Below are 24,483 nucleotides of genomic sequence, written 5' to 3'. Positions count from 1 at the left end.
GTGTTTAGCGTTTTTGCTTTGTTACTCACTGAACAATTGCTTTCCTTTAACAAGGGGCTTTTTACATGTATCTTGTCATAAACAGTTCTGAAGGACCAACTCCAAGTAAGTCCTCTAGGTGCACCTATCTCCAATCTCCTTTTGTATCAGCGCTAGGGAAGACTGTTCACTCAGTGTAGAGAGGGGGAGGTAGCATCTGCAAATAAAATTTGTCCAAAATATTCCCACATTCCTCCTATATGATCACATGTTGGGTTTTCTGAGAGATGCCTACTTCATGCTCAACTGAGCTATTTGTGGAATTTAATGGAGAAGGCTATTGTTAGTAGACCACTTAATTTCTTTTTAAAAGTGAGTGATTGCAGTGAAAGTATCAGGAGACTGCATTAGTGTTAGACGGCAATTTTGGTTTAGCAGCATGTTTACTGAAAATGGAGGTTTAAGGAAGTTAAGACTATTTCAGATTTGAGTTGTTTTGACAAACACTTTTATCTTCAAAAATGAGGGAGAATTTTAGAGAATGCCCTGTATTTTTGTTTCAAGGAAACAAAATAACAGGAATCTAAGAGGGTTAGGTAACATGAAAACAAATAGTTTCAGGTTAATCTAAAAGATTTGGTGTTTTTGGGAGGGAGTAGAACTTTGAAACTTGTTTTGTTTAGTTTGACCTGAAATGATCCCTCCCCCCATTTTTCTTTCTTTCTTTTTTTTTTTTTTTTCATTTCAGTCATCAAACTGACAATTCTATTATTCATCCAGCCCTAGAAGGAGAAGAAAAGACAATTGAGGTTAAGGAAATTGCTGGAGAATTGGACACTATCCCTGCCTCTGTCACAAAGTTCCTATGTGACACTAGGCAAGTCAGACTTCAAAAGTGGTTAGCGTGTGTTCTTTTTTGGAAGCCTGGCAATAGACACAAGCTGTTTTGCAGAAGTACTCAGTACTTATGGATGTAATTCAGCTCAGTGGGAGCTGTGCTTCCAAAATGGAATGTGATGCTGCATTATAATGCGTGCTCTGCAGAATGAGATCCTCAGTATCTCGTATTGATGCATTGTTTCTTAAATGCTTTGACCTTAAGTTATTCTCTGCCATTAGAATGGATAAAATTATAACCCTTTTACTCAGCCACTTAAAATTATTCTGTAAATATTTGTAAAGCCCTTAGAAACTGTAGTGATGCATGCAGCAGAGAGGTTTGAGGAAATTAAGAATTTGTGCGAAGCTTGGGCAATATATTTGAATCCAGATACTGAAGTAAACGTCGGAAACAAAATACTGAAATGCTGCTTCTAAAATGAGCAGCAAAGACCCAAAACATTCAATGAGCTGGAAGAAGCTAGTATGTGCTATGTCATTGAATTTTGTTTCACAGTTCCCCTTCGGGTGGATATCAGATGACGGTTGCATCTATGTTCTGGTATTTCCTAACTTCAAAGAGTTTAATCTTGCAACAGTAATAACAACTATTTTAATAGAGGGAATGTAGTTTTCTTGGTCCTTAAATACAACTTACTAAGTTATTTAATAACAAACAGACAAACTATACTGAAAATTAGTTTTATCATATGGATGATACTGGCAAATGCAGATTGACTTATTAATTCCACTGCATGGATCTTTTATACCTGAGTAAACAGAATAACTGATAGCAGTGGGTGGTTATTATCCCATATGTTTCTGGCACTGGATGGGAAGGGATTCTTGCTTCACAGGTATTCCCTGAAAAGAGGAATAACGAGACTCAGCAATGCTGCACGTGTTCTACTCCAACTCAGGATAGAAGTGTAGTCCAGGGAGAGCAGGCTCTTCTCTTCTCCCTGCTACTCTTCTTTTGCCTGTCCCTTTATATCTGCTGTCATCTTATTTTCCTCTTAGTCTGCCAGTGTTTCCTTGTCTTAGGTCCAGTTATCATTCCTTAAGCTTTGATCTTGGTCTCAGCTGAATTCTCACAAATTATCTGCCCACTTTCTGTTTTCTTTTCTAATGATTTATAATCTCCTCACCTGCACCATTCCCATTTTTTTTCTGGTATAGTTCAAGTTCCCTTCACTGTTCCCATAATTTTGTATTTCTGTGCTTCCCAGATGCAGGTTTCCCATTGCTGTTCCTCATCCTTAATGACTCCTGGTTTCAGTCTGCATCCCCAGGTTCAAATCTGAATCTTTGAGTCCTGACAATTGCTTTTCTTCCTACCTTTGCTCTTAATCTTTGTTAAATTATTATTTTAAGTTACTAAGCTTAGGTAGTAGCCTAAGCAGGCTTGGTTGGTCTGGAGCATCATTGGTGCCCTCTGGCAATGTGATTAAGCATCGAGCCTCCCAATGCAAGTCACGTTAGAAACTATGGCAGTTTCAACAGATAACCTCTAGCAAATCTTGATTGAGCAAGTCAAGAAGAATAATTTCAAATATTTCCTTTTTTTTTCCTTCAAGAAAAGGTTCAACCTTTCCAAAGTTTTGGGGTTTTGAGGGGGGAGGGGAGTTGGGGTGGTTTTTTTGGTTGGGTTTTTTTTTCTTACATCCTATCTGAATCAGAGGAATTTTAGTCCAAATGATTAATAGTTGGCAAAATGATAGGGTACAGAAAAAACAGTCTAAGTAAATGTTAGGCTGCCTTGAGTGAGAAGGTAGGATCACCTCTCTTTCCTAATCTACAACCTTTTATTTTATATAAATGCTGTATCAAATATCTCCAGGTAAATTACGGTTTTTGTACTGTCAGGTTTTAATTATATTCCTTTATACCACCATAGAGTTACTCATAATCTCATGCTTTTGAAGTATGCAACCAGATTTTTATTTTTTTTCCCAGAGCATTGTGCTTCTCGTGATTCTGGGTTTTTAGAAAGAAAACTAATTTATAGCATTTCTTAAGCTAGTTTATGTTTCTTTATTTGAACTTTCTAGGAACAATGCATAGCCTAGTCAATGTAATACTTTTGTTTGAAGAAAAAAAATGTTACTTGGTGATAATGTAATACCATCATAGCTCTGTACCTCCATGTTTTTAGCACAGAATAAACATAATGAACATTAACTGTGACATTGTTTCCAGCAGACTGCAGACTGATTTCAGACAGCAGGAAAAAATGTCTATCACCTAGAATAAAAAATTAGATTGTTCTGTGAATTAAAAGCTGTTTTGTTGCTTCCAATATGGATACATGCTGAGACTCGGTTAGTGAACCATTCTTCTCCTAATATACAATTACACATTAAAAGTAAATTAAAGAAGACTCCTAATATACAAGTATTGTCCTCACATTAAGAAGACGACAAAACATCTGCTGGGTGATTAAGATAATGATTCTTTAAACTTTTGTTTTTCAGGTTCTTCCTTCAAATCAAGCTGTAGCAAAGGAGAAAAAACATTAGAATTCATCCCAATAAATCTTCATCTGCAAAGAATGCACGTGCATAGTCCTCGATTGAAAGGTAAAGTATGTTCTGTGGAGATAATCCCCAAGTATAACAAAGTATGCTTCGAAATAAAATTAAACTTGCAACCAAGAGGTATGGTTTCCACTTTATCCCTTTTTAAGATGTAATTATCTTAATTTATATATCCAGTTTGAAGGATGAACATTAGGTGGACATGCTTTCAGATGAACCCTTAAAACCACATTAGAATTGAAAGGTATGCTGTTTAGAGAGTTGAATGTTGGTCATTTTGAATTTTGCACTTAAGAGTAGGATACTGGCAACAGTCTTGTTAAACTTTGTAGGTGGGACATAAAGATGCTACAGATAAAAAGCATGGAAAGTAATAGCATTAAATTGATATAATTTTTTTTGTTAGTAAATTTGTGTGCAATTTGGGCTTACATGGATTTGGAGTAATGCTGAGGAGAAAAGAATATCACAAGAAATACAGTGACTTTTAAAGAAAATTCTGAGATTTATAGCATGTGTTTTGCCAATAAGTGAAGTTTGTACAGTATTAGCTTGTTTGTAATATTCATGCAGTATGGCTTGATACAGAAGGTTTCTTGTATGACGAGATTGTTGCTTGTTTTTTGGGGTTGGTTTGGTGGTTGTTTTGGTTTTTTAATAAAAAAATAATCAAGCTTCCAAATTCATTATTTAAAAATCTGTACTGCTGTACAGGCTTAAATTGTTTAATTTTTTACTTTGTTTAATGGGGTCTAGAAACTTCCTGTGTGGTTATTTCCTAATTATCTTTGTGTACATATCTGGAACATGCTTGTCTTCCTGAAGGGTTTGATTTCATTCTCTCGGGCCTGTGCATTTGCTCCTAAAACCAAAGCTTTCAGGTTTGGATGTTGTTTGGAATATTTCTAGAGCAACTGAGTACTGTCCGTAGAGCACCACAATTAAGTAAATCATGAGATCAAAGAAGTGGCTACCTTGCCCATCCTCCACATTTCTTTACAAATTCTGAAACCTGCATCCAGACATACTGCCACTGAGATTGATCAGAAGTCCTGAGTCTGTGCTGAAACTTAGGAATCGGGTCCAAAGTTAAAGCTATGCAAGGGATTTCTCTGCCTTGTTTTCTGAAGCCACAAGTTTTGGATACTGACTGCAGATCTTGGAAAACTAAGGAGTGGTTAACTAAATTTCTTTTAAGTTCTTTTTTAAAAATAAATTCCAGGGGTACTGTGCTCATTTTGTTTCTATGACACTTCAGACAAATAAGTAAATGCAGAATATATGTTCACTGATATGTATTGGTAACCTATGCGTGGTTAAAAATATTCTGTTGTAGCAGTGCAGAACTAATACTGTCATGATTCATACTGACACACTGCACAATGTTCAGTAAATTCGCATCCTTCTAGGGCATTGGCTTAATTTTCCATTGTGATCCATAATGTCAGTGTAGTGTAAAAGCCAGTCTTACCTGTCTCGTTTCTAAGGTGAGGGGTTTTTTCCCCACTGTGCCACCAGAGATAGTGGCATCCCAGAGACTGCTGGGATGAACTCGCCAGCCTAGGTGGATGCAACTTGCATGGTTCCATTAAGGACAGTGTTACTTCTAAACTTAATATATCCTATTTCTTAGGAAGCCTTAATGAGCCCAGCGCTGCTTGTGCCTAAATCTGCTTATTCAGTGCTACCCTGTGCCAAGTAAGCATTTCCTAGTGTTAAGTGCAAGTATCTCACTGATTATGCTGAAAATGCTGTGAACTTCTAATACCTTCTGGAAAGGGGGGATAATTTTCCATAATGTTGTCTGTGACTCTGTTTAGTACAGTATTCTGTTGCTGCTACTTGGATATAATTTTAGCAGCGTCCTTTACACATAAAAGATTATATTGATACATACGTATGAGCAAATCATAGTACAGTCAATAATTTGTTGATAAATTGAGATCTATTGAACTTGCTGTCACTGTAGAAACACGGAAATTACACTCTGTAAGGTTTTTGGCTTATAAATACACTCTGCATCTAAGCAGATTGTAAACAGTAAATACAAACAATAATTATAGGAGTATTATACTGTGTACTGCTGATGTTCATCCGTTTCCAAGTTGGAACGTGGGGACTGTTGATTGTCTGTTAGATACTGTATTGGTTCAATATTTCATTATTTCTTTAACTAACAACGGTGCCTCCAAACATTTTAACAAGATGGCGATTTATAGTGACAGAATATGACAGCACAAATTTTAATTTAGCTAATGTTTTGAGGTTAATTAAGTCAAAAGCATTTTTAGATTAGTAATGACTACAGGTGGCCAGAACCTTAATTTTATGCCTTTTCATTGTATGTTTATTTGCTAAATAAAAACGTGGAATGAAATATGCCACTTACTTAATCACCCACAATTTCTATCCTATTTGAGTTTTGTTTTGTTTTGCTTTTCATGAATTTTCTCCTTTCTCCTCCACAACCACTTTGCTTGTGGCAAATGGTTAATCCATAATTGAAAAGGCTACAGAAAGCGATAAATGTCAGAATCATCTTCTAAATTTAGAACTTCGTTTAACTTGTAAAACTCTCCCTTTTTTCTTTAGTTGAAGTTCATTCCACTGACATGAGAATTAGATAACACTGTTCTTGTTACACTCAAGTTTTTAGAGATTGCGAAATGTATAAATAATAAATGAAAGAACTTGTGTTAAAATTGGGGAATTTCCGCTTACATGTATTTTTGGAAGACTGACACCTTAGTTATGGGGAGCCCTTTTTATTTCTTTTTGTACAAATGGGTCCCTCAATATGTTTAGGATATTTTAGTAGCATTACACTGTAAATATAACAAAAAGTAATTGAAGATTAGTATTATTATTATATTTGCCTTTGGTTGGATAAATGATTCTGTATCTATTACATAGCCACTGTCCCATCTGTTTAGTTCACTGAAATAAGATTCACTTTATAAGCACTAAAGAGCTCTGTCTTGTATTAGATAGAGATAGTTTGAACAGTTTGTAGCAATTGTGAGTCACTGTGTAGTAAGCGGCACTTTGACATCAAGTTGGTCTTTCTCATCTTGTGCTTTGCTTGGCATATATCAAAGGGCACATGCAATACAACCAGGAGACTGACAGAAGAAAAAAAAGAAAGCACGTAAACATTTACAGAGGTGGTGATTAAACAAGCTGATGAGCCATAAAGCTGTCATTAACCCTTACAAGGTCAGATGTCTTAATATTGGGAATGCAAGATAGGTTTTAATCCCATCTATCATGTGTATGCCCACGGATATGTGCTTTTTTTGTTCAACATGTTCAATAACAGATTTACTTTTACTGAACTTTGATTAGGTTTGTTATTGGGTACTGACATGGAATAGAAAACACCTATTTAAGTTTAAAGTTCCAGTAGGAACAGCTTTGAGAAAAATGCTGTTTCATTATGGGATAACTGTTTCTCTATCCATTTGATAAACACCACATTTTGCTCTGTTCATCATACTACAGAAGTTAAATTTATATGTTGCCATAGCTTTCCTTTTGTCTCTGTTTATACACTAAGTGTGCTTGTTTTAACTAAATTTGGTGGACTGAAGAGACTTTTAATTTGCTTCTGGACAGTGTGAGACACTGACTGCCTCCTGTGAAGGCAAGCAGGTTGCTTCAAATTTGAGACTGAGATGTGCTTGATGTTAAAATCTCTCAGCTGTTTAAATTGGTCTGATAAAGCTTAGGTTTATGGAACTTCTGCCATGTTGCTGTGGTTGTCACCATGTTTCAAACCCTCTGTGTTTTAGTCAGGAAGGAGTGATGAGCAGGTAATTTATATTTCTGCATGGTGAAGGAATTGTTCTTTTGGGTGAGTGTGTAACTGATGTTAGTGTTTCACTTGCGTAAGTAGGAGGTGAGTGTATCTTTGAGTCAGAATAATCAGTATGAAACGATGACTGATTTAAAGCTCAACTTCCACGCACCCTAATCTTTTGCATTTTCTTCCTTCAAATTCTGAAGCAAGTATTTGAGGAAGGGTGGAGGGTTTTTTCAAAACCTATTAATTAATAATTTGGGGAAAGCATGCTGACAATATGATACAGCTCCTATGATACTTTGCTGCATTTTAAGCTTTGTCTCAACTGTAGAGTTGTCACCAGCAGTCTGTTCTTGAAGGGGATGGTGGTTGTGAGTTACTGGAGCATTCCTGTACCAGTGCACTCATGCTGACACTGTGTCCCCTTCACGAGGACCTGCGCTGCTGTGTAAGTGGGGCACATCACAAGGCATTCCTCTGAGGTCTTGTAGCACTTCCTAGTGTTCTGTGCTCTGGAAAGTGGGATTGAGATGGCCCTGTGCCCGTCACCAGGGTTGTAGACGTTTTCTTCTTCTTTGCCATCCTCACTCTCCCAAGTTCGCTTGCATGGGGTAGGTGCTTGGCTGTTCTGGGTGTGTTTGTGTTTCAAATGGCTGCTCCTTGACCGTGCTGAGAAGAGGCCACAGGGTGAAGGAAAACTTCCTTCTGGGTAAATCCCCCCCAAAGTAGCCATAAGCAGGGTCACTTTTTTTAAAACAGAGTTGGAAAAAAGCACCAGGGTTTAGTCTTCCAAATGTTTTCCTGTAGTTTCATAAGTTATCTGTAAACTTATTCAGAAGCCGTTATCCTGTTAATCTGATGGGTTCATCTCTTGTTTTGGTTTCAAGCCACTGTGGTTTTAAGCAATAGAACTATTTATCGTCAAGTATCAATGGAGCTCTACTAGCCCAAGATCATGTATTATGGATAAATCTCTATGAAGACCTGAAAGAATGGGCTATTTAAGAGTCCTGAAGCTCACCTTAGGCTAATGAAATTATGTCACTTCTCCTTTTATTGAAGAGTCACCAATTCATTAGAGTTCAAATCAATTTGAGTGAATATGCTTTGAGATTCAGTTCTGGAAGTAAAACATAGTTCATTAACTGTGAATAATTTGTACAGTGTTCTTGCTTCTAGGGATATTTATCATCAGAATGAAAGAAAAGTTCTATTTTAGGAGAGGTTTGGATTTTAATTTACATGGAAAGCTTCCTTGATGAATAAAATAGTTCACAAAAAAAATTATTCTAATGCTTCCTTTAGAAATACGTTTTAAGAATGAGGTATGCTGACCTGTATTTTTATACCTCCAGTATGCTTGGGCTCAAAACAGGTACTGCTTAGTGCAAATATAAACTCTGCAAACGTAAATTTAAACTTTGAAGCAGTAATTATTGTGGTTTGGGATGTAATTAAATCTTCATCCACACTGACAATCAATCACAGGCACAAAATGAGAGGCTGTTTTTAAAAAGATGTTCCATCTCCAGTTTTGTAAGCCTACATCCATAGAAAAAGTTCATTCTGTATGTTACCAGACATGAGGTACATACAGAGAGTAACAACAGTTTGTTGTCTTGGCAAGAATTTCAATAGTATAGTTTATTTCCCATTCTGGTAGCTTTTCAGCTGAAAACAACTGACTTGTTACGTATTTATAAGCATATATAAAAAGTAAGTATATGTCATTGAACAGGGCTCTTCAATTTAGCATTAAACAGGTAATTATTTCTGAAAGTGGAAGCTAAACAAATTCAAACTAGAAAAGATAGTCAGACTGATTAATCATTGGAGCAACTTCTCTGGGAGTGCAGTGAATTCATTGTCACATGAAGTCTTTGAATCAAGATTACATGTCAGGTTTTTTGTTCAGTTTTGTTCTGTTTTTTAAAAGAGATGCCTTCACTCAACCAGAAGACATAAGCTTGATGCAGGAATCATTAGCTGTAATTCTGTAGCCTGTATTATTCAGGCAGTCAGACTACTCCATCATAATGGTCTCTTTTGACTCTAAAATGCATGAATCTGTGCATCTCAACATGACTACAAGTTAAATAATGGAAGGGGTAATAAAGTAAAATACACAAAGGGCCAATTTACTTGGCAGCTTTGTAAACTGCAGAGCTAGAATATTGTTCTACACTGTGGCATATAATTTAGATGTAGCAATAAATCAGATAAAACCTTCTAAGGTGTGCAGGTGGCTGTATGGAAAGATTGATTAGCTCTTGGGCCTCCTTGAGACACAGATTCTCGATTATTCCTTGGAAATAATATAGACTTGTCCTCACGTCTTGTAGAGTAACTATCATAGTGTTGCCATACCTTGGGCATAGGCGCATGCAAATCTCTGTTCTTGTCTGTTTCTGTTCTAGATGCTCTGTATGATGTCATCACTGTGGGAGCCCCAGCAGCGCATTTCCAAGGATTTAAGAATGGTGGTCTCCGAAAACTGCTGAGTAAATTTGAGGCAGAAAGACGAAAGTAAGTATTTTTGTAGGGAAAATTTTTGCTAGGAAAATATCAGCAAGTTGCATTAAAATGTTATGAGCTCACCAAGTAACAAAACAGTTTAACCTGCTGAATGCATGGAAATCTAAAATCCAGTAGGACTGGATAGGGATGCATTCATAAAATATTTCCTTTCTCTTTCCTGCATTGTTTGGACTGCAAAATTGTAGCACAGTTTACTTTTAGTGTCAAGACTTATATTGAACACAAACTCAAAATTGGGAGATTTTCTTCCCGTATTTCAGGAAGCTTGAGGTACATCAGTGCTTGAAAACATGCTGTTCAGAATGAGATATCTCTTTGGTAATTCTTGTGCAAAGTGGAAAGTAGCCAGAGACAGTTTTTCGATAAAGAAACAGAAGCTTAAGGTAGCATCTTCATTTCTGACAGCCCTGGGCATACGTGAACAAAAAATATTTTTAGCATGCGTGTGAAGTAAGAAAGAAACTACTCTTTTTCTTCAGAAAGCCAAAATGAGACTAGCAAAGATAAAGGCTTTAACCAGAGTTTCAGTTTGTTGCTGTACTCAAATGCTTTGTTAACCACTGAACTTGTACAGAAGAATTGGTTGTCTATTTTCCTAACTAAGAATTGGACATATTTGTGTTTGTTGCTATGGCTGCGGAGAAGTTTTGAGCAGCCACAGCTGTCAAAGGCAGCACCCATAGTTGTGACTGCTCAACACTTCAACTAACTGTGCCAACCCCACGCAATCAGTGGCACCGGATTGGAAAGGGAATGCAGGAAGTACTGTATGTATGCTAATCTAAATCATTATGATGCTCCATAGAAAATGAATTCCATTATGTTCAATGCTCAAAAAAGTTTCATAGCTACAATATCATAAAGAATAAAAGGAGGAATTATAAAAATCTACTGCTGACTTCTAGGTTGACTAGAAGTTGGCATCAGTGCTAAAGCTAAACAAAACCCAGCATATATATTTGCTTTGAAAACTGTATTATTATTTTTTTCCTGTTTGCACTACATGACATAAAAACCCTATTAAATCTTCTAAAATCTTTCATTTCCCTGGCCACTTCTGGTGACAAAGCTTGCCAATGAAACATGAATATCACTGATCACATGAGACCCATGAATGGACTTTGTGTTAACAGTAGGTACCTATTCTGCTGTCAGCAGACTGGTATAGGCAGCCTTATCCCCATTATATGAAGGTCTATGGAGTATATGTTTCCTGATGAAGAAAATGTCTAAAGACATTTCTTAAAGTATCTGCTACTTAACTGTATGATTAATATAGTTACAGTAGTATTTAGTAGGGTTTTATTATTTTTCATAAGAAGAAATTGAAGTCGTGTTATAAAGAACTTTGCAGTTCCAGTCCTCACAGTGTTCAGCTTTCGGAAAATGAACCGTTTCTTGCTTCCACGGTCCTGCAGCATATCCACACTGGCAGAATGTGATGTCCCAGAACAGAGGATAGCTGTGAGGCAAACTTGAAATTATTATCTGTGATTTCTGTTCATTGGAGAAAAAAGGAAAATGCCTTATAGGGAAGAGACCTAGTCTGTCCTGAGTTCTTCCTGGGAGAACACATATTGCAGTATCTCATAGGAATGAATAGACAATGCCCTTGTTTCTCTCAGTTGCCCATAACAAGGGAAAGCAGAAGATGATGGGCTAGGCTCCTTTCTTTGGATCCTGTGCAATATTACATGTCAAAAGGCTAGGATGGCAAAGGATACTCAGTGCGGCACAGCCTTTCTCATTTTTGTTCACTCTTGTTTCACTGACTCAACAATGCAGAACTCTAAGTTGATAGAGGCTTCTGTTCGGGAGTACTGGGTAAAGCTTTGTGCAGGTTTTATCAAGGCATTTCGTACCTATTTCAAAATGCCTACACATCACCTTATGCATCCCTCAGAAGCACCTGTATTTTGGTGACTTTCAAGGACAGGATACTGGACTTTTACTCTGATAGTACAATTTTCTTTGTGTTTCTTTGTTCCCCTGGAAGAGCAAAAGTCTGTCTTTAGGATGACATAACTAGGGTAACTATGTTACTATCCTGTCAGACTCTTCCTAATAAAGAGCCTGAGTCCGGCTAACCATCTTAAGTTTGAGCACTGAAAACAGGGGACTGTAATTTCTACCAAATCACTTAGCAGACCTGAAGAAATGGTCACTTAGTGTATGAATTCCCACAAAGTAGAATGGAGAGAACCTCCAAAATTCATCTTCCCTTCTGTCTTTGAGGGCACCTTGGAGAAAACTCCATGGTTGGGTTTTTTTTTTCCTTCAACTAGAAGGACTTATGTGAGTTGAAAGGCTGGAGCAAGCAAGCTCTGAGTCTGATCTCACTTATTTGACTATTCAAGAGTGGGTCTACCTTAAATAGATACATGAAAGAATCATTCTCATTCTTACCGCAGAGAAGTTTCTTTCATTGTGGCAGTGACAACTTTATTTTGTATGCACCTGTTTGCTTAACTGCATGAGGGTGCTTTGAGGACACATAGCATTTCCAGGGGCAGCTTTTCCAGTTTAGATTTTCTGTTTTACAATGGGAGCAGCTTTTCTGAAGATTTGGTTGAAGGAAGTAGTGACACCTTGAGATATCAGTCAGAATATAAAATGAACAGAAAGAAAAGCAGATTTAGCAGCTGTTTCCTCTAGGCTAACTGAGCTGGAGACCCAGAGGAAGATGTGAGAAGAGGTTATTTCTCAAGCCAATGCCAGTAGCTTTAGAGACATTGTTAGTGCACCTGACAGAATGCCTTGAATGCCTTTGACCTTCAGGCTGATTATTAGAACAGTTTATTGAAATACTCAACAATGTCAGCATATCACGAAATGTTCCTTGCTCAAACCTATACTTGTGGAACTAACAGACAAGAGGAACTGTTAACTGGTAGCAAGGTTATATCCTGTTCTGCAAGATTGTAATTGCATTTGCAATTGCCAAACCAAAACAAGGGTGAAACATATGTTTCATGAAAACGTATCAAACAGAAGAATGTGGAGAATGTGTATCTGAAGATAGGTCTGGCATATTTTCTGTTACATAGAATATACGTTTTTGTGCAGGCAAAAGAGGGGAAGGTATTATGTAAGAATATTTATAAAAAATGCAGTATTTTTGCAATTCTTCTCTCACTTGTTACCACCAAGCAAGTCATATTAAAAGAAAAAAGAAAGTTAAATTTCTAAAAATATGGTCTCCAATAAGAGAAGGAAAAGTTGTTCTTTCAGGTGAAAAACAAGACTTAGTGGTATGTGATCTGAAGCCAGGTACATTGCTTTATAACCCCTTCGCAATCTGTACTGTTCTTTGCAACAGAGAGACAGATAAAAGGCTTTAGCACTACAAACATCAGGCATGTCTGTAAGGCATGACTCTAGTATGTCTGTTCCTTTAGTAGCTAGTAGTGAACTTCATGAGATGAGTAAGAACAATGGATGCTTTTTTTTTAAAAAATCTTGTTTAGACATGATAGCATTTAAATTCAAATAACTGAAGTGTCATGATTAAGGTATGCTAAATCATTGCAGAATATTAATTTTCTGTGTATGATGTACATTTATTTTAGAATTTTTTTTATGATGCTGTTCTTTTTAGTTTTTCCTTCCTTATTTCTAGCTAAAAGAGAAAGTCAGTCAGTTGTTCAGATTCAGTCTTCTGTTGGCCTGCTAGTGTAGATTAGTTCTCCTTCCAGCAAATGGAAGGGCTTGTCTTCTCATCAGTCTCGATGGGACAGCAAATTACTGCTTTTAGAGCTCAGTTGTGCAGGAACATTTAAGGCAGACATTCTGTAAGTTATACCTATGTAATGTCTCACTGCTTGAATTGTTCATAAATCACTTTCAAGGTACACCAAGGACTACTTCTCTTATTTAAAATCTAATTTGATGATCTCTGTTTTAGCCAAAACACATAGACTTATGATTATGAGATTTTTAATGCCCCAGTGCTATAACCATCAACAAAAACAGAGGTGTCCCACAAGCTGCATTAGGTGCTGTGATTCACTATGGTTTTGTCACCATCTCTAGCAGGTTATTTAGAAATGATCCTGCTTTAAATTAGCACAAGCTTAAAGCTGGAATAGTACTGAAAAGGAGTTTCTGTTGATTTTTTTTTTTTTGAAAGACATAATAATTTCATTTGCGTTTGAACTGTCCAGAAAGACACTTTTTTGTTTGATGAGGCTGGGATTTTTTGTCAAGGTGTGAGGAGTGCTCCTTTACTAACGTAATCGTTACCAGAGATTTTATTAACACTGAGATCTTCAGGGTTCCTATTACCTGAGTTTCATAACCTTCAACCCATTTCCATTTTCTGAGGAACCTGAAATGGTACAGTTTCACAGAAAATCCCAGAGATGTTGAAATAATAATGATTTGTGCTTGATCTAATTCTAACCTTTATTCTCAAAGGGAAACAACAGCCTGTCATGCATAGCATTTTTCCCAGAGACATTCTTTTGCTCACTTTCCCCCTTTTTTTGTGTGTGTATGTATATCTATGTGTGTGTGAAAAGGAGAAATTAGACTTCATGGAGATGAATATTTTTTCACTGACCATAAAATCAGTGTATTAAGGTTGGTGGAAGTTTTGCTGAGAAGCTGCCAAAGTTTGTGCTATTCATTGAGGTATAAAAATCTCATCACAGTATTTTCCAGCAGCTAGCCTCTCTGGACAGAATTGCCTGAATCATTTCCTTAAGCAGGTGTAAAAGAAAGGGGACTGGGGCTGGAAAGAGAAGGGAAGGAGGAGTTGGGGGAGCTTTGCATGCGAAGGTTAGAAAGGTTCATGTGTTTTGGAGAGGAAGAAACTGTTCTATCTACATGGACTCTAGGAGTGACAGGAGGAGAGTGGATCCATGACTTTGCCATCATTTCATGTAACGCGCGCTTCAGCAGGCTGCCAGGAAAAAGCTCCGCTGGAAGGCACCGTTTAGCCTCAGGCTTGTGGTGAGGCACAATACCTTTTGTCTTCTGACAAGAACCATGTTCAATTACCCAGCATAAGATTCTCGTCTATGTTAAAGCCTACTTGCGTCTTTCCACCAGTGTGAAGATGGTCTAAAATGAAATCGAAGAATTGTGGAAGGCTTTCCCTAGGCATTCAACCTTCCTGGAGTGAGTCATCCTAGAAAGATTTGCTGTGAGATTCACGCATGTCACTGTAGCATCTGTCCTACTTAGGTCTCTAGAGGGCTGATGAAGGGCATCTTGACCTTTCTTTTCACTGAAACTCGTGTCCCATTACCAGCTGAAGGCATTGATGTAGAGTTATTCCACGGGTCAGTTGGGAATGAAAAGGAGATGGAAGAGCAGCAAGAGAAGCTCTGTGCATACAGCCTTAGCCATTGCTTCAAGATAAGGATTCATGGAGATTTGGACTTCATAAGTAAAGATAGATTAGACAGAACTAATAACAATTTCATTTTCCTCAGTATTCAAAATCAGAATTTCCAAGTTTGCAAGAGAATCTTAAGGAAATAAAAAAAAAATTAAAAAAATTGAACTTCTGATCTCTCTCAGGTCTGTTTTCAAAACCTCAACACTGATCATATGGTTTAGTTTTATTTCCTGAGGCAGTGAATTGTCCTGAGTTTTTTTAGGTAGCAATTTATTTTTTATCATAACTTCCCACTTTAGACAGAATACAGGTGATGCATAAATAAGCCACTGAACTGGTATCTTCAATAATGTACCTAAGCTTGAGTTTATCTGGGGGTAGATGTTCTTGCTGTGTATGCTTTAACTGTATTCTTGATGTGAATGTCTGTGGTGTTGACTGTGAAAAATGCGAGGTCAAATGTTCATTGTTGAAAGATTTTTAACCCAGTCCCAGATGGTGACAATTTAACTCAGTCACACAAATTACCCAGTTAACAGCAGGAGTGGAGTAACTCGGAGTGTCATTAAAAATTAGACATTTAGCATACTGCAGTATTTATTCTCAGGCAAAAACTTTGTTAATTTAGAGTTAAAATTGCAGATATAGTCAATGTAATCTTTATTCAAATTACATGACAATGTCATTAAAGCAATTTTTAAACTGAAATGACCACTGACAGTCATGTGCACGTAGTTAACGATGGTGCCAATATATGGAAATGATTAAGTGTGATTTTATGTGTTTAGTGAAAGCTTTGAAACTCAAGCCAGAAGACATTATTATGGAGTTTTTCAAAAGGTACATGACTAATAATATATTTTACATATCGAAGGTAGGTTTTCATAGTGCTAGTGATTTTCCGTACTGGACCTACCCATGTGGCCTTTGCCCTAACGCAAAAAATTCCTTCTTACTTGTAATTCCCTTCATCTAGTTTCTGCGTTAGGAACAGTTGTGAAAAATTGCTCTGTATGTTCTATTGGCAGCCACTTCTTTTAAGTAATACTACTTATATACCATAGTTATATGTGGCAGCAAGCTCTAAAAGTAGTTATTTATAAGGAAACTAATTTCGGTGAAATGGAATTAGTAATGTCTTTTCATGAATGACGAGGCCACAGAAAGTCTTAGGCTAGTCTTAGATGCAACAGTGTTGAGACACAATTAGAAACTACATATACTCCCAAACATGTTGTTTCTCAAAAATAATTATGCGCTTTCTTGGGGGGAGGGGGGAAGTTGCCCTCACATTCTGAAAGAAACTGAATATTTGGAATAGTCTCATGCTTTCTGGCATTCAGGAAGTGTTAAAATTAGCCAAATAATGAGGTCTGATAGAACACTTCATTCTGAAGAAAGAGTCATTCTCTCTTCACTATTTCCTTTATTTAAAAGCTATGATTGACTTTATTAGAATGAGAACTACCCACAGATTTAGTATCTCTCTTCCCTTTTTCTTTTCTTATAGCATTGTCTGTAGCTTTTCTGCTGCAATATTCAGTGAAGCTTAGAGCTGTGGGAGACCAGTGAAAATGATCTGGGAATTAAAGGCTGAGGGGAATCCCAGAAAGGAGTATGTGCATGGTGAGCTTGATAACTGTTAGCCAGATTCAGCCTGTAAAAAGGTTGTTTGATAAAGGGAGGGAGAAGCCTGAAGGGGAATTAGAGAAGATTATTCAGCGCTATGAAGTATCAAGACTTTTAAGACTATGTCTTCACTACAATTAACATAGACTATTACTCTTTGTCCCTGCCCTGTCTACTGAGTGTGACAGCCTGAGAGTTGCAGTGAATATAGAAATAGAGCTGACTTTGGAAGTTCATTTCGCTGCCAGTGTTGCCACCTTGAAGGCAGAGCTGTGGCTGTTTCCTCATTTCTCAGAGGGGCAGGGATTTTTTTGCCCAATTCATTAGGAGAGACAGTTTATTCGATTCATCTTGTTGAAATATTCAGAATTCTGTCCTTTGCGCTCGGCAGTCTAGCAACTCATGTAGTGGACTGTGAAGTGGAGACACATAGTAATTCTGATGTGGCTGGTAGCATGACTGATCATGGCAAAGCTTCACTGACTCAGATGCTGTTCTTCCTGACTGCCTCTAGAAAGAATTCTATCTAAAAATGGAGACATAGGTGAAAGACAGAAAAATAGGATGAGGTATTGTGGAATTTGGGACTGTAACTCAGCAAAGTATCTAAGCAACAGGCGTAATTTTAAGTTTGCTTGAATCCATCCTTACTTGCCAAAAAACTTAAGCCTTTTAAGTTTTATGGAAATGACTTCATTTGGACTTCTGAACGTGCATTGAGCATGTCCTTTATTGAATTAAATTTAATTTCTAATTTGTAGAAAACTAACGAGGAAGAACTGGAAGGGACACTAGAAGACACAAAAGGGAAATGGGAAAGTGAAGAAATCTGCAATAAGACTGAAATGAAAAGCAATGTGTAAAGTTCAAAGGATTGTACAAGTGTCAAAGTTCAGGTCTTAATGTGTGAAATTAAGAAAGAAATTAAATCAGTGGGGAAAGGGTAGAAGAGACTGCAGGATGTATGGTGAAAATACACAAGAGGAAAGAAGGGAGATACATACAGAACCAACTGGGGAGTAGTATGTACATTGCTCTGGCATTGGTAATGTTCCACGAGCTGCTTGGTTACATTTTTTTCCTGTGTTAATGTTACAGGTTAATGTGAAACTGCAAAAAATTTTGGTTAGTTTCTCTGAAAGACTGAAGCAGGGCTTTGTAAAGGGAAGGATTATGTACAAAGAGTTTTAGGTAGGGAGATGTATACTACAGCAAAGAACCAGTAGGTGTGTGTGTGCGTGCTTTCTAAAATGGTATTTTGGAATAATGGTAAAAAAGGATATTGCATAATTAGTAAATGTTGGGTTAAAAAACGAGGCATAGGAAAAGAAGTCATGCAAAACAATTGCAGTAGTTTGCGAACAGTTAAAAGGAAAGTAGGAAGTTTGCAGTATGCATTTGTGTGGTTTTGTAGTAATTAACTCCCATACCCCATTTCTGTCTCTTTTTGCGAATAGGCACATGGTTTGTATTGGAGATAACTCTGGTTATCACCACTTCCTGGACATCACTGATGCTAATCAAAACATAGTGTGGGCCACTGATCAATTAAACATTAATGGCTCATTTTGAAAGATTTAGTGAGGTAGTTAATAATGGGATAGGGATTTCAACTGGAAAAATGAGGTGCCTTATGCTCTTTGTGATTATTACCTGACTTGGTCAAACCTTTCATTTCTCCAGAATTACATTTTTTAAAATAAATAAATAAAAATCTGGGGTTTTTAATGTTAAGATCAATCACGCAAAAGGATGATTAGGTTAAACAGTACTACTTGGAGCGTTTGGTGGTGGGCAGTCTGTTGTCCTCTACTGTTCAAGCAAGGATTTGCTTTTACCCTTAAAGGAAGGAGCATTTCAATGACATCTGTGAAATTCAGGTATCTGTCATTTTTTGCAAAACTAGTGGTAAGATTTTTAGCACATTAAGCATTGTTATTAATAGCAGAAATTATTTTGACATTATGTGACCCTTTCTCTGTTATTACAGTACTGGATACCAGTGTATTTACTATTCACCTGAAAACACAGCCAAGGCAAAAGAAGTTCTAAGCAACATCAATCATCTACAACCTCTCATATCAAGCCATGCAGACCTGCTGCTTAATTCTGCAAGTCAGCATTCTCCAGACAGGTTGAAGAACTCTTTAAAGATGCTTTCAGAAAAAGTAAGATTCAAATCTTCACTGCAATGGAAAATGGAATAACCAAGTCTCTAACTGCTGGGGATTTTTTCTGCATAAATTGACTTTCAGAGCATCAGGAAATGTTAAATAAGCTCTGCTAAAATAAGCTTCAGAATGTTGCTATCAGAGAAAGAATATTATTTAGCATTTCTGTAGGCTTTCCATGTAGAAAATTAATGAAATCTATAAAGGTTGTCTTTATTTGAAAGTATAATTAATTTAATTTCATTTTTCTTTGTTATCGTCTAGTGGCCACATGCTGGGGTTTATCAAAAATAGATTATTGTAAATAATTTTGTAGCATGATAAACGGTTATTTTAGTTTTCTTTCTGTGATACTTCAAACTGCTGCTTGTGGGAGGTAGGTCAAGCCAGGTTTGTCTGTAAGGTTTAGAATAATAGCATGATCAGAAATGGTGATAAAGTCTGGAAGGAGAAGCTAGGAAGTTGGCACCAGGAGGTCTCAAATTTTAATCATCTTTCTCCTATTATATTCCCCTGTAGCTGTAGACTCTTCCTCATCTGAGTTTCTTTAGCAATAAGTTAAGGAAGATAATATTTTCCACCTGTCTCGCAGAGTGATATTGGAGAATAGCTGAAGTCTGAAGTACTTTTAAGCATATGTTATGCTATAAAAATATTAAGCACTATAGCTATGACCAGAGGGGTTGGAAAAAGTTTCCCATCGCTTCATGGGAAAGCGATGGGAAACTTCACGTTCCCTTCTGTAACGTGATCTCAATACGGCTTAATAACACTATCAATAACCATTTCAATATATCTTCAGCTATTGGGAAGTGGCAACCCCTGTGGTCTGCTGAGCACTATTATCCCAGCAGTACATCGTTCAATGGGAGAGTTTCAAATCTGAATATTGAGCTCAGCTACATACTGCGAAGGCATTGCATTGGAGCCACGGGGGGGATAAACGTTGCTCTCAGTTACAGATGCGTAAATCCACAGTAACTCTGAGAACACTGGAGTCGCTGTGGATTTCAGGGATAATATAGGAAAGTAGAACTCTGCCTGGGAATGAAAGGGAGGAATTTAAGGGGTATTTTTGTGGCAATTACAGCATACCTTTCCATGTAGTACTGAAGGAGGTCATTTTTAGCTGCACATAGAAAAAGTGGAGCTGCTCTGTTAGTAGTTAGTTCAAAGAAATATGCATGCACAAGTGAAGCAAATCAAAGAAGTGTTTGTTCCGAAGACTCAAGACCTGGTTGCTAAGGAATTTGTATGTTTTGCTATAGCCATTTGCTTTGGCCTTCCCACCTGCGCCTGTCTGGGTAGGAGTGGACGATTTCGGGGTGGCTGCAGGCAGCTGTGATACTAACCCACCGTTTGAACCATGGGCTATTGGAGAGTCTGACTACAGAAAAGTGCCAAAAAAGACAATCTATTCGGTTTGGAAAAGTCACAGATATTTTAAATTTATAGCTGGTGATTTAGTTGTGTACGTTCATATCAACTTTTCAGGGCCAGGATTAAATTGCTGGTTAGTATATGAGCACAGGTTCCCAGAAGTGCAGTGAGGAGTCTCACCCAGCGTAGTTCATCTGACAGCCTATAGTTTCTATCTAGCCTCCACCTTTTGCTTGGAAGAGATGAATTGAGTTGTCCGAACAACCGCTGCGTGAATGGTTGAGCACTGCTTCCCTGTTTCTTCCCGCATGTACTCTGAGGAGAAGATGATAAGTGAGAAGGAGCATGAGACCGTTGCTGAGGAAGCTAGTGTGGAGGGAGAGCTGCTTGCAAGGAAGAGAGGAGAGCTGGGGAGGAAAGACCAAGAACCAACTTCAGGGAAGGGCGGTACTAAGTTTCAAAACCCCAAATTGAGTGAACCCACACACTGCTGCAATTAGATAGCTCATGGTTAATTCAAAGCATCATCTCGGTATCCTAAGATAACCTATCTATGTAATCTGGTATAGTATGAGAGAACCAAGACTAACAGAGTGTCCCTGGTTATATTTAGGATAGGTTGGCATGCTCTTCTGATGCCTACCTGTATTCTTGAGGCATATGAGGTGCTTCTGCCTTCCCACCTTCTATATACTTTTTATATATAAAAAATGTTCTCTTACATTTTAACATGATAGAAATTTAGAAATTAAACAGCCATTTGAAGAAGTCATAAAAATGATTTGCCTGGTGATTAAATTCCTGAAGTTTATTAAAAAGCATATCACTTCTTATTTTAAGATAATGTTAAGCTTGATATATAGAATAATTCTTTCTAAAAACATTAGATAGCAGTGAGTATATTTGAGCTATAAATAATGTGAATTACAGTTAAGTGTTTATGTTAGAAATGGAAGGACTGGCTGCATGCATTGAAAGTGGAAAATTAAATCAAATAATTCCACTGCTGCTGCTTAAATTGAGCTTATTTTCTCATATTAAGCATGCTTTTACTTCTCCATATATGATTTGCAATTTACTGTAGTGTTTTCCTGAGACTAACCTTTTATCAACACTTTCTGTTAATTGATTAAGGAAGCCTTTAGCTGTTGACAAGTGTATCAGCATTTGCAGCTTGCAGAAGGCTTGATAAATTCATTTTCCAGCTATGCCTATCTTTGTTTGCAGAAATATTCTTTAGTCAAGTATCTAAAAGAATTTGCAAAGTTTTCATTTCTTTGTATAGACTTGTTTTGTGATTTCAATACAATTTTATAAACAGTGATGTTCTGCACATTTAGCTATACTGAGCTGTAAGAAAATGCAGTTAAAACCTAGACTGTTGTTAAAACAATTGTATCCCTGAATGGAATTTAATTACAGAAGCATTTTAGTCTCTATATGAAAAAAGTGAAGGTTTGCTTCCATGCCAGTTTGCTTTTTAAAATGAATTTTCCCTATAAAATATTTATATTAAATTATTTAAACTTTTCCGATAGTTACCTAATATACATTTCTGTCATAGTGGGCATTCCTTCCTTCAAGTTGTCCAATATTTACAATTTTCTGAAATTTAAAGCTTTTTTTGAGTCTGCCATACCTGAGGCAGAGACCTGGAATGATCTCAAGCAGACTTTGAGGTGGAGAAGAGGTACAAAACCTCAGCAAAACCATGATGATGTCATTTCTAAGGGCAGACAAGTAGTTTGGACTGTCTTGATGTGGAACTGCAGAACAGTCTTGAAGAGAAGTTCTGCTGTTGCCATGCAAGAAAAGACAACTCTGCAAGTCTTACTTTATAGAAGATTGGTAGGGTTTGTTAGTGATGTTCCCCAAAGACTATGTATGTCTGAGCATGCGCCTTGTGGGGGCTGGAAATGTAGAAAAACCGAAATCGTCCTACAGTGCAGTTCAGGACTACCATGAGGCAGTCCTGAAAGGCTACATACAAGAAAACTGTCTCTAAGCACCCTTTCCCTCAGGCACTGAGTTAGTAAGGGGGAGGCAGAATAGGTCTGGTAAAATTGCCGGGGGGATGAATAGTGTTGCCGAGCCTAATCATGAAAAAATCCCAAATCAGGTCTGAGAGAAGTCCTGATGTTGGTTTAAAAAAAAGCATAACTTAGCTAAAGATATCCCTAAGGTTCTTATTTTTAAGACTTTTGAGTTTTATTTGCAGTGAATTTTCAGCCTTTCAATGTACAACCATTAGGGATCAAAAATATCTTTTTCCTGAACATCGTGAAAGTGGGGAAAAAGCAGAAACTTCTTAAGCAGGTACCTAACCCAGCAGCTGGAGCTTTAAGAAAACCATCAATTATTTAGAGCATTGTGTTCTAAATGTCAGTAAACTTTTGAGGGGTTATTGAGGCAGGAAAGCAAGAAAAATCAGTTGAGTAGGAGTAGAGGCATACAAAAGGGGAGCAAGTAATGGCAAAAAGGGATGGGATAAAGATAGAAGTAGGGCAGAAACTGGGAGAAAGATTTCCAGGAAGACAGATGCTGACACTTGAAACTTGTTTGGTTTGGGGTTTTTTGCTACTTCTCCTCCAGGTTTTGCATAAGACGCGTGAAAGGGCTGGATGAAGCTTGGCTGGGCAACCTTTATTTCTAGTATTTCCTAGCTTTGTGTGACTGCTTGTTGATGCTGGTTGCCCTGACTCTTATCAACGTACTTTTCCACACGCCTGTTCAATTAAGATTATGTGCTCAAAGGCAGTTCAGCATCTGAATCCGCACATTACAATCCACTATGTTCTGGGTAAACAGAAAGGCAACAAAATCCCGCTGACCTGGGATAAATAAATTCAGGTAATTGTGCTGCGAAAGAAATGCGAAGCAGTGCTTCATCGTCACGTGTGAACCAGGGCCTCTGGCTGGGGAGACGAGCTCTGGCAGCCTGGGTGGGATGGGGTGGATGGGGTACGGTGGCAGGGTGCGTGCTTTCCCCACCCTGACAGATGAAGGCTGTTGAATGTTGTTGAAGTAACCAGCTGCCTGTCTGTCACTGTGGCCATGATAACCGCCCTGTAGTGAAAGGAAACATGTCCTTGCACCTCTACCTTCTCCTGTTCAGCAAGTCGTGTCAGCTGATGGAGTAAACCAGCAGCCTAAGTAAGAGGAGCAGCGGAGATGGGGCCACATGTTGTGTGTGACTGCAGGAGACGGGCACGCGTGACAGACTGGTGGCAACAGCAAGTGCTGTTACGTGGAGACAGTCTAGGGATGCTAAAGACCATATGCAGGAAGCACTTGCCTTTTCTTGTTGGGGTAGAAGGCAGATAAATAATGCAGGGAGGTTGGAGGCTTTTAAAAACATGGTAAACTTCCAGCTGCCACAGTCAACAAGAAGCATTTAGAAGAATGATACAGTGATTGAATAACATACTCAGAGAGCCTAGAAAAACTACTTCAAGGTTTCCTTTCTTTAAAAATAAATAAAATAAAGCTAGAAATCAGGTGTTATCACCTGCCCTGATATCTGGGTTGACACCTACAGGCACCAAAATTTCTCTCTGGAAACACTGCTTTTGCAGATACTGCAATCTCAGCGATGTAGAGTGGTGTGTTTTTAGTTAAGAAGATCCTTACACTTGTTATTCATGTTTTATTTGAGTCTTATTTGGAAATTGAGCATTGGTTGTTTACTCTTGGAACTGCTTCTCGTAGAGGCTCATCTCTGCAGGCAAAATTTGGAACTTGAATAGAACAGGGTTGTGTGAAAAGATGATGATCTCTACGACACTGTGCTTTTGTGTTAATCCTTAGAATGCTGGGATTGTAGAATGTGATGATGTCCCTAAACCCCTTGAATTGTTCCTCGTTGTTTGTTAGTCTACTATGCTTTCTGCCTCTCAGCCAGGCCTGAAACAAATATCCACTCCCGTCTAAGGGTAATTCAGTGTTATAATAGCTGTGTTGCATTATTGCATTCTTTGGTCTAACCTTTTAATTTTCTTTTTTTCTAGACAGAGTTATTTGTGCATGCGTTTAAGGATCAGCTGGTCAGAAGTGCCCTTTTAGCACTATACACAGCCCGGCCTGGCTGTGTCCTCAAGAAACCAGCTGGGCCTAGAAACAGTGCAGAAGGGGGTGATTTACAGCATCAGGATCATCCTTCTCAGATTAAAAGACAGGACTCTATACCCCACCATTCTGAGTATGATGAGGAAGAGTGGGTAAGTA

At 37.8% G+C, this 24,483-nt stretch overlaps 1 protein-coding gene across 6 annotated transcripts in view; it reads left to right on the top strand.

Moving 5' to 3' along the window:
- Nucleotides 1–24,483, top strand: part of INPP4B (inositol polyphosphate-4-phosphatase type II B) — a 345,020-nt gene that overhangs the window by 248,972 nt on the left and 71,565 nt on the right. For all 6 annotated transcript variants that reach the window (XM_049814712.1, XM_049814711.1, XM_049814713.1 and 3 more), the window contains 4 exons: nucleotides 3,333–3,437; nucleotides 9,615–9,723; nucleotides 18,699–18,876; nucleotides 24,267–24,476. In XM_049814712.1, coding sequence (XP_049670669.1) covers nucleotides 3,333–3,437; nucleotides 9,615–9,723; nucleotides 18,699–18,876; nucleotides 24,267–24,476 — 602 coding nt within the window. The remainder of the gene's footprint in view (nucleotides 1–3,332; nucleotides 3,438–9,614; nucleotides 9,724–18,698; nucleotides 18,877–24,266; nucleotides 24,477–24,483) is intronic.

Source organism: Accipiter gentilis, chromosome 12, assembly GCF_929443795.1.
Source record: "Accipiter gentilis chromosome 12, bAccGen1.1, whole genome shotgun sequence".
NCBI lineage: Eukaryota > Metazoa > Chordata > Aves > Accipitriformes > Accipitridae > Astur > Astur gentilis.
The sequence above is the reverse complement of the archived record's forward strand: the minus strand, read 5'-3'. Positions and strand labels throughout refer to the sequence as shown.